Here is a 14218-nt window from a genome sequence, read left to right as displayed (position 1 = left end):
ACGAGAACCATCTGTAGGCTGGTATCTCCGACCTGGACCCTTTACCTGAATGCCAGGCTCCTACATTGGACCGCTTACTCCACCCCTGCATGTGGATATCTCATAGACACCTCAAACTTACCATATCCCAGTGGAACCTCTGATTTTCCCCCAGACCTGCTCTACCCGAAGTTATCCAGTCTGTGTGGGCAAAGGCTGGCAAATTCCATCCTCCTCAGGTGCAAAGATTCAAAACCTTGGAGTCAGTCTTCACTCTTCTCTCTCCCTCACGTCCCCCATGCAGTCTGACAGGCAGTCCTGTTTTCTCTATTTTCACAACACATCCAGAATCTGATTTCTCCTCACCTCTGCTGCTTCTACCCTGCCTTGAGCACCATCATTTCTCACGTAAATGGTTGCAAAAGCCACCTAACTGGCTGCCTGGTCTCCTTTCACCCTAGCGTAGTTTGTTCTCCCCTGAGCTGCCAGAATGATTCAGTTAGACCGCGAGTTAAATGACAATTGCGGTAGCCTTGAGATTTCCCAGTGGCTCCCATTTTTATTGAGAGTAAAAGTTGAAATCCTTGCAGTGTTTGCAGGGACTGCTGTCATCTGGCCACTGTCACCTCTGACGTCCCCTCTGCCTCCTCCGTGCCTGCCTTTCTCCCTCTCCTTTCCACTGGCTTCCCTGCTGGTCCTCGAGCAGCCCCAGCATGCTTCAGTTTTAAAGCCTTTACACGATGCTCTCTCTGACAGGAATAGTCTTGCCCCTTCAAAGCTGTTCGGTCTTCTCAGTGAGGATCCTTGGACTACCCCAAATAACGTGGACTCTGCTCCCCGGATTCCTGCTTAGTATTGCTTAGTTATTTACAGAATCTCCTTCTGATGTATATAATCTAAGTTTTTTTTTTTTTTATTAAGTTTTGCCTCTCTCTGGCAAGATTTTAATTCTCGATAGTTTCAAATACAGCTCTGTGACTAGAACAGACTTGACACATAGTAGATACCCAGTAAATAATTGCTCAGTGAATAACAGTGACAGGTTCTCAACGGCTTAATTTGTGTTTCATGCTGATTCTCTGGGGATTATGTAGTGAAACCAACTATCTCTGGTCGGCATGGATAGTGACAAAACCGTGGAAAAAGAAAGTTATCGAACTTCAGTTTCCCTGCATATAATAAACTCCTAGTATTTTTAGTTGCTATTATAATTATTGTTATCATATTTCATAGGGGCTTTCAAAAGATATTACCTTAATTCAAAGAAATTTCGCTAATGAATTAATTTTGCATATCACAATCAGCTGATGGAGATCTTTTTAGCAGAGGTATGAAAATACCCGTTTGTCTTTCTTTCTTTTTTTCAATATTTATTTTTGAGACAGAGAGAGACAGAGCATGCACGGGGGAGGGCCAGAGAGAGGGAGACACAGAATCTGAAACAGGCTCCAGGCTCTGAGCCATCAGCACAGAGCCCGACGCGGGGCTCGAACTCACAGACCGCGAGATCGTGACCTGAGCCGAAGTCAGATGCTTAACCGACTGAGCCACCCAGGCGCCCCCCGCCCTGTTTGTCTTTTTAATCATCTAAGCTTAAGGTTTCTGCTGTACAGGTGGGAAAAGGGATGTGGTGTCAATCAGATGTCTGATTTTCTACAAAGTTTAAAAATATATCTCTTCAAGGATGTGTTTTGGATGATCTTTAATAGTGCAGCTACAGGAAATCGTATTATAGAGATTATTTACTTGGGTATTAGCGTTTCCAGTACTCCCACTACTGCTGTAGCTGTATTTTATCTTTATTAATGGCTACCTCATATGTAGTGCTTGCTCTGTGCTGAGTAGTTTTCTTCCACTATCTCCCTAGTCCTACCATAACCTAGGAATTAAGGATTAATTATTATTCTCATTTCTTTGCTCAGACCGACAGAGAAGTTAAGAAGGTTGCCTCATCACATAGCCAGTGATGGAGTTGAACTGAAACCTGCTGTTTATCCTTAAAGCTTATGCTCTTAACACTATATCGTGTTGCAGAAACCAAGAAGAGGAACATTTATCTTCTAAATGATTAATAAATGCCAGTAGAATGACACTATGAGAGCAGTTTACATATAGGGAAATAAGGGTTTACTTCCTAACAGTCTGGATATTAAAGACTGACGACTCTATGTCCTGAAATAAATTTTAAGAGGTAGAAATGGATCAAGTTTCAGTGAAAATGAATATTGAGGTACAAAGGAGTAAATGCTGGATGAATTAAAATACATGTTCCCTGCCGAAGTGAATCGTAATTGCTAATTATGTTATATAGGTCAATGAGGTAAATCAAGGCACTCAAAGGCCTGACATAAAAAATATTTCTGTGAAACTTAAAAATACTTTGAGCACTGAGGTGGTTTGCAGAGTATTCAGTGGTAACCAATTCATCAATACTTAGAGGGAAGAAATGTTAGCACATGATTTCTGGATTAAAAATCTGTGCATATTATATATATATATATATATATATATAAAATTATATATATAATATATATGTATATTATATATATAATATGCACATATATATTGGTTGGTTGTATATATATATATACAACAATATATATATATATATTGTGTACATATACACAATATATATTGCTTGATATACATTGGTTGATATGTATTTTTTTAATTAAAAGATACCTAGAAATCTATTGATGAACTTAGTAGGGTTTGAAATAAGAAGACGGTTTCTTTCTCCTTTCCCTTCCTGCTCGGAAACTAACAAAGCATTTGGTTATATAAGAAGCCCAAATCAGAGGAGTTAGGGTCTCTACTGAGCACCTGTAAGAAGAGATTGGAAAGTGTAATGTACCACCCGGCAGTCTGAGGACTGGGAGGCCGCAGCAACTGCAGATTTTTGTCTCTCTTGCTGAAGAGGTATCTTTGTGGTCTCTGGAGAAAGCTCAGGTAGCTGTTTGTGGCTTTCAGGATCGTGTCCTGAAACGGGAGTTATCTGAATGGAGAGAGATGCTGTGTATATCCCAGGCACTGGGTTAGGGGGTGGTGAGCAAGGCCTTTTGAGCCACGATGGTACCTCAACAGGTTGGGACAACCGTGGAGTATTAAAGTGGACACTACTTCCTAGATCCTGGTTATGGATTAGTTTCAGTGTAGAAATTCGTCGAGTTTGAGAGTCCTGCGTGTAATCCTCTTGTAGAAATGGGGTGCTGGTGTCAGCATTTGTTGGGGGACCAGTGCTGGCAGCTGCTGGGAGTGGGTTAGTGATTTTTTGGGTATATGACACAGTTGTGTTAGATTCTTCCGAATACACAATTGTCTGGTTTGAGTCATCATTGGAATACATAGTTCCTTCAAGAGGTTTTCTGCTAGTAAAGTACTTGGTACAGGAGGGAGTTTGTGTGTTAGTTACTAGTTGATCTAAAATGTCACCCTGTGTGTGGCTGGTTATCAAGGAACTACAAAAGCTCTCTTTTCTGGGCGGTGGAAAGGGTGCCTGGATTGCCAAAAGCATCCGGAGAGAGAAATAATGTTGAAGGAAAAACAGAGAGAAAGTCAAAGTTAGTCATTAAAGAAACCAGCGTCAACCTTACCCTTAAAGAAAGTAAAACAATGTCATATCTCTTTATTATTCTACACATTTTGTTGGCTAGATTAAACGATCATTTTTGTTCCATTTAGAATGCCTTGTAATTTATTTTCGATAGTTGCCCTCTGGTAGAAAACGGTTTTTATGGAGAATACATTATGAAGTTTGACTCCATCTATATTTTTGAAAATTATGTTAAAAATGAACATGTGTTCTCTTGGCAAATTTTTTAGACCTTGGGATATATGCATAATTTTAGACTTTGAGGTATAGGTACCCTATATTTATTCACACTGTTTCGGTAACACTTTTAAGATTTGGGGCACAATTTTACTGAGATCTCCAACACAAGGTTCTTTCAGTTAATGTAATGAACAGTTGCATAACTCCTATTTATTGAATAAACGTATGGCCGACCGCATAACTTCGAAACCAAAGCATCGGCTGACAGCTTTTTATGAATTTAAGGAAATATCATAAACATTATGTAGAAAGTGATCGTACTTTTATGAACTGAATCAGAAAAAAAGCCCCACAAAGCCCGTTTTGAGCTTAAAACTTGTCTTCTATGTTGTGAATTCAAGTTTGGCAAGGAATACAGATCCGAAAGCAAAAACACATTAAAGATAAAAGATGCATCTAAATATGCACATGTTGCTGGAGAAGAGACTCTAACGCATATTTTTAACCATGTTTAAAATAACACAGTAAACAAGGCTGTGCAAGATTACCTGAGTTGGTGACTTTTTTTCTTGTAAGTTTGGTCGAACGCTTCTAAAACCTTTTGCTGCAAGAGAGGAATATGTAGCATCGCCGTTCAGTGTCTCTTGATTTCGATCATTGTAAGAGCTCCAAGCTTTTATTAAGGGAAGACAAATTGGATACAAAAATATCTACATTCACTTTTAACATTTTTTTTGGTAAAATTTATTTTTATTTCCAAAATAGAATTTAATTTCTTTCTAGAAATTAAATTCAGTTTCATAGACATAAGTGTATATGCAATTGAAGTTTACTGTGAGGTCAACAATGTGACTACAAATATGTTAACAAAAAAAACTCACAACAAATGTAATGGTCATTCAGAATAGCTTTTCTGTACCTGAGTCTGGTGACTGAGAATCACGTCCTAAAAGAAAAAGAAATGCTGAAATTAATACCAGGGTAAAAGAAATGAACAGTCTAGTAAAGATCATTTGGGAAAGAACCACAACCACTTTCTTTTTTTTGCAAACATGATCTCATTTCTAAAACTCGAAGTAAGTCCAATCTACTAAATGAGAGGTTTGTGCATTTATGTTTATTTCAATTAAAATATCATTCATTAAACATAATATGTAATTAACACATATAACAAACACTGATTTTTCCCCCTCAATAATATTGCAACCATGTAATTTTATGTTCTTATTGCCCAAGCTGGATATATGAATTTTTAAATACCAAATTAAAGGATCAAAAGGTATCTGGTTTGAAAACAATAACTGCTTCTCCAAGCATTAAATCAAGCCACGAGACACTTAGTTTTCACTGCCCTCGTGTTAGTAATCACACTCAAGTCCTATGTTAGCTAGCAGTCAATTTTTTGTAGCCTGCATTTCATTTTTATATTTTAAGAAAGTGTAGGTGTTTCCACCATGTTCTGCAATATTTTCAAATCGTTCTCTGGACTTTGAATTTTCTTCTTGTTGCCATTTTAAAATCATTTTGTATTCAAATATGAAAGAGCTGTTACGGTATATTCCGTTGTCTTGCAGAAAGCTATGGAAAACAAGTTCAGTATTAACATAGTTGGAAAATGGCTCAATGGCATATTTACTATGGGGTTTATTTGAATTATACATTCACGAATACTCTGTAACCGAGGTACACTTGAGGGAATCAGTTTGTTCTTTTATACCACGTGGCCAACTTCTCACAGAATCATAAAGCCTGAACTTTAGAAAGGACCTTAGGGGTCATCCAGCCTGATCTTCTGTCCAGTCCTGGACTCCTCCTCAAGGTTTCCCGAGACCATTATTAAATTGCTGTATTTCAATGCCTGATAGAACACGAATGTTACATGTGAAAAGGACTCTTCATTTTCTTTCTAACGCTTATGGGATACTTTGAAATCTAAACACATGAATTTGGAGTGATAAAAATGAGTTGAGAAACGAGAGTTTGATTTTTAGATAAAAATATTTGGTATAGACTCTTTCCAAATCAAAGGAACAAACATGTGACATAGCACAGAGTCCATTACCATGTCTCCAGCTCACGTGAGTTAGAGAAGACTGACAAATCTTCATCCTTTGTGATAGTTGCTAATTTAGTATGGAATTTGTCTCCAATGAGTTCAAAATCATTTTGCCATAATAAAATGGCTACCGCAAAGAAAAGCAATAACTTTGAAGACTTACATGTGAAATGCTTACTACTAGATTCTATTTCTAGGATTTAATGGAAGCAGAAGTGATTGAAATTCTCAATCACCTCATAAAGATGAGGACTCTATAAAGAAAACAAACATGGTGTAGCAACAAAGAGCAATCATTAGAAGTCTGCTCTGGGGCCCTCAGGGAGAGAGATGTAATAACCACCTGGGTGTCACATACTGTTTGTGGACAAGGAACAAGTTTTGGGACCTGGAATGGCAATGGAAAGGGAAGGAGCATTAATAATTATTATTTATATCATAATTATCTGTGTAAGCGTAGGGAGTTTATTTCACCTTAGTTTGATAAAACTGAGCTTATAATGAAGGGTGTGTGGGTATATGCCGGGGCTGGAGGTGGAAGGAGTCAGATGCTTGGAAGTACAAGAGGTATAGACACAGTGAAGGGGAGGAAGGTATATTTAGAGCAGATTTGAAGGATGCTTGAAATACACTTTATCTAATTGGTCGTTTGTAGAGGGGCAATTCTGTTTCTTCTTACTGGTGACCATGCTGGAGATTATGGAATCTACGGGGGAATAAACATTAAGTGCAAGACTCACAAGATAGTCACTCTAGGTTCAACCAGAGGCTTCCCTCTTCCCCTGTATTGGGCCCAGGGACTTCCAAATGAAACTGTACATATGCTACAGGAAATATGAGATATTAATAATGGCGAGCTTTTCAAACTGTACTCAAATTGAGTTCTACTCATTGAACTCAAATGAGTTCTACTGAATAGCCCTGCTTACCATGGTAGACACAAGTGTGTAGAATTATGAGCAAGGAGAAAGGAGAAAAATGGCCATGGATTAAAACTTCAGGATGAACCCATATGTTAATGAGTCTTATGTTAACGATTAAAGTCTACTCTTAAGGGGGTGGTCTCTTAAGGATAGTCAAATGTACAACATTTGTTTCTTTAAAATAAATCCAGTTGTATAAAGCTAATACATCAAGTCCTGATTTGCTATTTTATTATAATTTTTCAGAGGCACTGAAAGATAAATACCATCCCACGTGAATACTGTTCACCATAGCCTTGCTTTTATTTAATTTCTGCCAAGAAAGCTGAGGAAAGGGAGGGCAAGTGTGATTTGGAGCAGGTAACAGAAAGCGTCTTGGAACCATGTCAAATAAAGAGAATATAGGATTTTTTTTTTTAAAGGTCTAGCATGTAAATGATTTGGCAGATTCGTGGGGGAAATGGTTTTTGCCCAGTATCTCGAGCGTGATTCATGATTGTTCATTTGTGAAAAAATAGAGCTTGAATTCCAGGGATCAGAGATTTTAGTTTCTAATGTTCTGTATAGTTGATGGTCATTGCTTCTCTGGAAATTAAAGAATGAGTAAATGGGACAGATTTATCATTCCCTGACTCTTTTGCATGTGCATGTAAATAGGGTGTGTGAGAATTAAGAACTACAAGGTCTCTTCTCTGGTACAATGAACACTCCCTGTGTCCAGGCAGAAGGTGGTGGACACCTGTCACAGAACTTGTTGAGGCATTCCGTGGCTCAGTTCGGGGATTGGGCTGGATGCCCTCAAAGGTCCTTTCCAATTTGATGATTCCACCATTACGATGTTTATGTAGCTGTGTTTGTGGTACCTGTTATATCATAATCTCTCCCCTGAGGTTTTGTTTAAATTCCTTTCCACTGGTATGCTATATTAGACATCATAAACTATACTTTTGTGAAAATTATGATGATTTTAATTCTTATAGTTCCTTTCTTTAGAGGGTTCAAATGCTTTGCAAGAATTAATTAAACGTATTAATTCAAGGCAACTAATTGAACGCCTACTGTGTCTCTAAGTGCTGTGATAAGCCTTTTTATTTATTTTCTTCATTTACTCTTATTTAATTTTGACAAATCCTTGTGAGTTTGGGAAATGATTATATTCTCAGAGAGGTAGGAAATGTCAAAAAATTCATTTTTTCTTGGTTTGTTTTTTGTTTTTTGGTTTTTTTTTTTTTTTTTTTTTTAAGAAAGGAAACTTGAAGTCCAAGCAGATGGAATTTCCCAAGGGTGTATATATAATACACAGGTGGTGTTGGTAAGACCCAGTTTCTTACCACAGTGGTCCAGTCCCAAAGCATAACACCATACTGGTGTTATCGTAGACTGCCACGCATTTTGGTAAAATAAAATGTCCTTTGAGAGGCTTATGCTATCTCTATAGTCTATAGCCAGCATACTTATTGTTGTGGCTCTAGCTTAGGTTGAAAATCTCTGTGTGCTACGAATTGCCCATTGGGACATTACTTCTCCTAAAAGATAAAGAGGAAGACACTGATTTAAAGGACAAATAGTTGATCGCTAGCAGCTCATACTGACTCTGTGACTGAGCGGGGAGAGAGAGGAGCTTAGACTCTTTTGCAGAGGTAGTCTTTTACTTAAAGGTTGTTTTATTTTAATAATACCTAATGTAGTAAGTACTTGCTAATCCTCTTTTGATTCACAAAAAAACACTATGTCGAATTAGTTCTTGTGAAGGCTACCATATCATGTAAGAGGCATAAAAAGAGGCTGATTTCTTTCTTCAAAACATAATTAAAAGTTCCTCGAGAAAGGAATCATGTCTTATGTGTCTAATAAATACAAAAGAGATCCAGTTTTAATGTAACAATGAAAAGCAAAGTTCAGGGGGACTTCATTCTCTAGAAATCTCACTCCTACTGATACAAAATTAAAATTTTTTTTAATGTTCATTTATTTTTGAGGGAGAGAGAGAGAGACAGAGCATGAGTGGGGGCGGGGCAGAGACAGAGAGGGAGAGACAGAATCCGAAGTAGGCTCCAGGCCCCGAGCTGACAGCACAGAGCCCAACACGGGGCTTGAACCTGGGAATGGTGAGATCATGACCTGAGCCACGGTGGGAGGCTTAACCGACTGAGCCACCCAGGGGCCCCCTAATGATATAAAATTTTAAATGGTTGGGGCACCTGGGTGGCTCAGGTGGTTGAGCATGCAGATTTGGCTCAGGTCATGATCTCATGGCTCGTGAGTTCGAGCCCTGCATCAGGCTTGCTGCTGTCAGTGCATAGCCTGCTTCGGCTCCTCTGTCCCCCTCTCCCTCTCTTGGCTCCTCCCCCACTTGCACTCCCTCTCTCAAAAATGAATATTTTTTTAAAAAGTTTAAATGGTCCAGAGCCATTGCATACTCTTATTACTGAAGATTATTTCATATTCCTAAAGTACTAAATCTTGTCCATTATTTGGATTCTGAAGCATTAAATATTTTCTCCTAAATTGAGTGTTACGAAACTGATGGTGTTCTAGTTTTGAGTCTCCAAAATGGCAATCTCTGTTTCAATATGCTACTATTCCATTAGTAAACTTTTGTAAATCATAACAATCTGGCATTGTTAAAGTAGTGCCACATTCCCTAGATGGTACCCTCAGATGGTCCGCGTCTGAGCAGCTTGGGCCAGAATTTTACTTGGTTGAAATGCCGGTGGCATTTGTGGTTAGGCATTCCAATCACCTGCTGGCCCTGGAATTCTATTTATTTACTTATTTACTTAACCAACCAATCAATCAATTTATTTATTTATTTTCCTATTGCCCTTTCTTCCCTTTTCTCTCGGGTATCCAACATAAACTACACTTGAGTTTTTCTAACATTTTTCCACGCTCATATACACAGGAATAAACATGTACAAATACATACACGAAGATCTCTCTTAACCAAAATGATGTCATACTACATACTTTGCAATGAGATTTGCGTTTAAAAAATGAAATATATTATGGAACCACCTGGACCGGTATTTAAACTTGTACATTGAAATACACTTGTGACCTGGAGGTGGTGGTGGCTAAGAGTGGGATTCTGCACGTGAAAGCTTGTTTTTTCCCTCAACATAGCTGAGTACTTTAGGATCAAGTGGCTTTAACCAAGGACATTCTCACTATAATTAACCACTAAATGTATGTGTATTAAAGGCACTGATATGCAGAGTATGAATTAAAATGATCTAAACACTCTCAATCTCTTTCCAACTTCTCCCGAACTTACAAATATTATAAATAAAAAAACAAGGAAGCCCCACCAACCAACCCACAATCAAACCGACTAACCAACCAGCCAACCCACAAACCAGTCACAATAAGGTCTAGGCATATTTCAGGGCCTACAGACACTGGGGGTGCTGGGTTCACTTTCACCTTCCGCAGCAACAGCCCCTCTCAGGGCACGTTGTGCCCACAGGCTTAGGTAAGTCAGATAGACATTTGTCATCCAGAGACCCACCTCATTGGATGCTGACATATCACGTTCTCAATGGCTTTCTGCAGATATTTATATCTGAGGGTACCAATTAATCTTATTTGGATCAAGACGTTTAAAATATATATTAGAAGGGTCTTTGGTGACTGGATTAAAGGACGTTTTAGGGTCTTTTTCAAAACTATTGTTCTATCATATTGTTTGCAACCTTTGGTGAAGAAGTGAATTCATAATGATTCAGTTTTCTGAAAATCCCTCTTCCTGACCCCGTGCCCCCACCACCCGACAGTTTTCAGATAAAAAGAAAACAACTAAATCATGTGGAAGTTATCTTAACTAAATATGATATTGCTTTAGTTCACGTGGAAAAAAAAAACTGAATTCGTTATTAACACTTGTAGCTGTTACGCAACACATTTTTGTCAGGGGACTGTTGTTTTTAATTAGATTTTTAAGATGCTTTTTGCCAGAGATCAGTTTCGTTTGGCTTTTTATTTTTAGAATAAAAACAGTCATAAGGGATAGGAGCTATTCTTGAGACAAGAAAAATAAGAACTCATAGGGCATCAGAAAGGTATTTACAGCCACTTTCATCATCCACACAGGATAATTCTGGAAGGAGAGAAAGGTCAGATAAAGCCAGTAGATTGTGACATTCTGTGAGTTAGTGATATTATACCTGCAGCCAATAGGTTTGGAGAACTTTGAACTCTCTTCACAGATGTTAATGTAACAGACATGGCAGCACGTTTGCGAGCACACCCACCGCTATCTGAAAGCAAAAAAATGATATAGCAGAGGCCACAGCAAAGGAGAAAGCACATGCACTATCATGCATTTTCAGGTGGAATGTGCCAGACATCCATGAGGAAGGTGAACAGCCAGAATGAGTAACCATGGGATACATCTGAAAATTTCACACCCACCCAAACTAAGACGAAACAGAACCAAACAACCAGGAGTCTGTTTTAGCAATAGATGCCGATGCTTTAGTGAAAACACAGATTTTACACTTAGTATATTAATGGTTTTCTTTAATGAAAACACAAATAGGGAGCTCAACTTCGTTTGTACCATTTAGATTCAATTAATATTAAATTTATAAGCAGTGTGAGTAGCTTTTGGAGTTATGGACAGCCTGTATTTCAGGACTGAGACATATGATGTAGTATGCTTTGTATCCATCATTTAGGTTTTACTGTATTTTAGCTATTTATGGTTCCTAAAAGTAGCTTGAATCACTTCTTGAAGTAAAAGTTATTAACTGATACAGGCATGGTCTATTTGATCTGTAGGACTCATAAAGAAACATGTATCATTTTAGAAATTCTCTGTCTTCCTATTTGGAATCAAAGGCAATATTGATATATACAGGATTGAAATGACCAATGTTTAAAAAATTAAATTGCTTTTATACCTTTGAACAATATATATGATGATCTATATACTTACACTGTATGGAAATCACAACATGAAATAAAATAAGTGAAAATGCATCAGCTATTTAACATGATATGAGAAGTTCAGAGTAGCAAGACTTCTAAAATCGGAAGGTTCATGTTCTAGTTAGGAACAGATTCCAATTTCATTCCCACATTCCTTTGTGTATGGAATGTGCAATAAATAGTTTTGCTCCTTCCCCGGGAATGAAAACAACTGAAATTGAATTCTTTTTGGAGGCTATAACAAGAAAAACAAATCCTATAACCACCAATGTGATAACATCATCATTGTATATTGCCACAGGCTAATCTCCTTTTTTTCCCCTTTCCTTTATTTCTTAAAGAAAAGGATGCACTTTGTTTATGGGAAGCGAGAGAATTTAAGAGAGCTTGGAAGTGAAACTTGAATTAATTATTGGCAAAACCGTAAGCAGTAAGATCAGTAGAATTTACAAGTGGTGGAATGATTCCCATATCCAACTAGAATTTCTTGAATATATGTTGAAAATCACGATTTCCTAATGCAGATAATAACTAGAGCAGAAAAACGAAGCAACAGAAGCGAAGTCAAATAAATCAAAGGCCAAACATAGAGAGACACAAATGGTAGAAACACACAGTACTAAAGATACCTTTAAGGGGGGCACCAAGAGGATTTTAGCAAATGGCAAAAATAAATAAATACATAAATACATAAATAAATAAAATCTACAAGAGAGGAGTGTTTCGGATTAAATGGAGGCAATGTCACTGAATGTGTGCTGTATAGCAGCTATGAGTGGTCTAAAAGGATCGTGTAGTCAAGCGTGTCGAAAGCGGACACTGACCTCCGGGAAGTTTTATCTTCTAGTTCTGTTAATTCTGAACATCTGAAAATTTCAAAGTAAGGAGACTCAGGGTTACTCCTTCAACCCATGGTTCCAAAACTGCGTGCTGAGGCGCCCCGGGCCCCATCAGGAGCTTCACAAGGGCTTGGGAGGATATTTTATGTTCTTGAGGAGAACACAGCGATCCCTATCAGACACTGCACGAAACTACTAGCCTGAGCTAGTCCCATTTTCAACGTAGTCAGTTGTGTGGTCTGCCTTTAGATGATATCACATCTTTGAAAAGCTGGGTTTTGGTGATCACTGCGGCAAAAAGCAAGGACCCTCTGAAAATAATTTGGGGCCAGGAAAAGAGAGTGGTGATGTACACTCTAATTCCATGGTCTGAGAAGTTGTGTGTGCGTCCAACAGGCACACACATCCCATTAATAAGTATATTAATGTGGTTATAAAGAATAAAAAAATGATTATTTTTTTAAGTTAAAGTGCATTATTTTTTCAAATTGCTTCTCAGTTGGTAGAACATGGGTACTTATTGTCTGCACCTACTGCTTAATAAATAGAACCGTGAAGTATTTCTTTTGGCTTGAGAGGATGGCTAAAAATTCCCAAGCTATCTCGGCACTGTAAAACCAGAAAGTGTTAAACTGTGTCTGTATTCTAAGCTAAGACCTACATAAAATGACATGAGAATCCGTTTTTTATTCACCGTCTAATAAAGAGCTCCCCTCGAAAAGCTGAGACATCTGTGAAATTGCTAGAACAGAAAAATCTATTGTATTCTGTATCTACTTACTCACGTGTTGATACTTTCTGCTCTTCCTTGAAGATAGGTGTGAGATCTCAAAGTGAGGATGCTGTCTTTAGTACTGTGGCGTTTTAAACAAAAGGGTCCAGTCACTTCTAACCCACTTTGTATGCATAGGTTCGAATATCATATTTTGTATGCCTGTATGTGTGTAAATTCACCCAGGTAAGCAAAGTAACTTTGCAAATCAGCATTCTATACAGAGCCACACTCACTCCTTTTAAATGAGAGCATGCTTTAGAGGGGGTTGCATTCATGTAACAGACTTGGAGTGATAACTTGGCTCAAGTACCCCAGAGACCTAAACAAACGCACGAATTTCTCCCTGCCTACTTTACTATTTAAGGATTGAATTCCAACACTAGGAAGATTAATTACCACATGCGTTGTAATGAATATGGCATATTTAGTATGATCACATATTACACCTCCGTCATGAATAGGGTTATACTATAAAGGCAAATCAGCACTCCACAAAATGAAGGCTATTGGGAAGTTAGATTCAACTTTAATCCGTGAGGAGATGCCTGCAAAGAATTAATGAATATAACCTCCTCAAGTGGGCGGTTTGCTGGAGTGACAACTCTCACACCATGCTTTCTCCTGTTCAGCTGTGTTCTCTCTGTTCTATTTGCTTTCTTCAATCCTTTTGCCTTGTAATAGTTCTCCTTTCATTTCCCATGTCTAACTCTCCCACATCGGTCCCACATCTCCAACTGTCCAAATGCCTCTACTTGGTTCTTCTCTAGGGTTATCATCTCTCTTGATTTCTCAGCTTTCCTTATATGTTTTGACTGTCTCCAATATCCTCATCTTGCCTGTTACTCTCCACATTTATAACTGCATTTTTGGGGGCCAGCTGACCCACACTTTTCTGAGGTCAGCTAGAGCAGGTTTCTGCTAAGGGGCAACCACAGGATCACG

At 38.2% G+C, this 14218-nt stretch overlaps 1 protein-coding gene across 10 annotated transcripts in view; it reads right to left on the bottom strand.

Annotated features, from left to right (window-relative positions):
- The window catches only part of SORBS2 (sorbin and SH3 domain containing 2), a 102002-nt gene extending 91009 nt beyond the window's left edge, over window positions 1–10993 (bottom strand). For 4 of the 10 annotated variants that reach the window (XM_047092120.1, XM_047092121.1, XM_047092129.1 and 1 more), the window contains exons 1-3: window positions 10897–10957; window positions 4671–4697; window positions 4300–4424 (exon numbers count right to left, since the gene is read on the bottom strand). In XM_047092120.1, the coding sequence (XP_046948076.1) occupies window positions 4300–4424; window positions 4671–4697; window positions 10897–10957 (213 nt within the window). Of the gene's footprint in view, window positions 1–2833; window positions 3341–4299; window positions 4425–4670; window positions 4698–10896 lie in introns of those variants that run through there. The other 6 variants (XM_047092125.1, XM_047092126.1, XM_047092127.1 and 3 more) reach the window with 3 other exon arrangements.
- Between the last annotated feature and the right edge of the window lie 3225 nt (window positions 10994–14218).

The sequence above is a fragment of the Lynx rufus genome, unplaced genomic scaffold, assembly GCF_022079265.1.
Source record: "Lynx rufus isolate CCGP_SWC_20201006 ecotype Redwood Valley unplaced genomic scaffold, mLynRuf1.p SCAF_3, whole genome shotgun sequence".
Classification (NCBI taxonomy): Eukaryota; Metazoa; Chordata; class Mammalia; order Carnivora; family Felidae; genus Lynx; species Lynx rufus.
The sequence above is the reverse complement of the archived record's forward strand: the minus strand, read 5'-3'. Positions and strand labels throughout refer to the sequence as shown.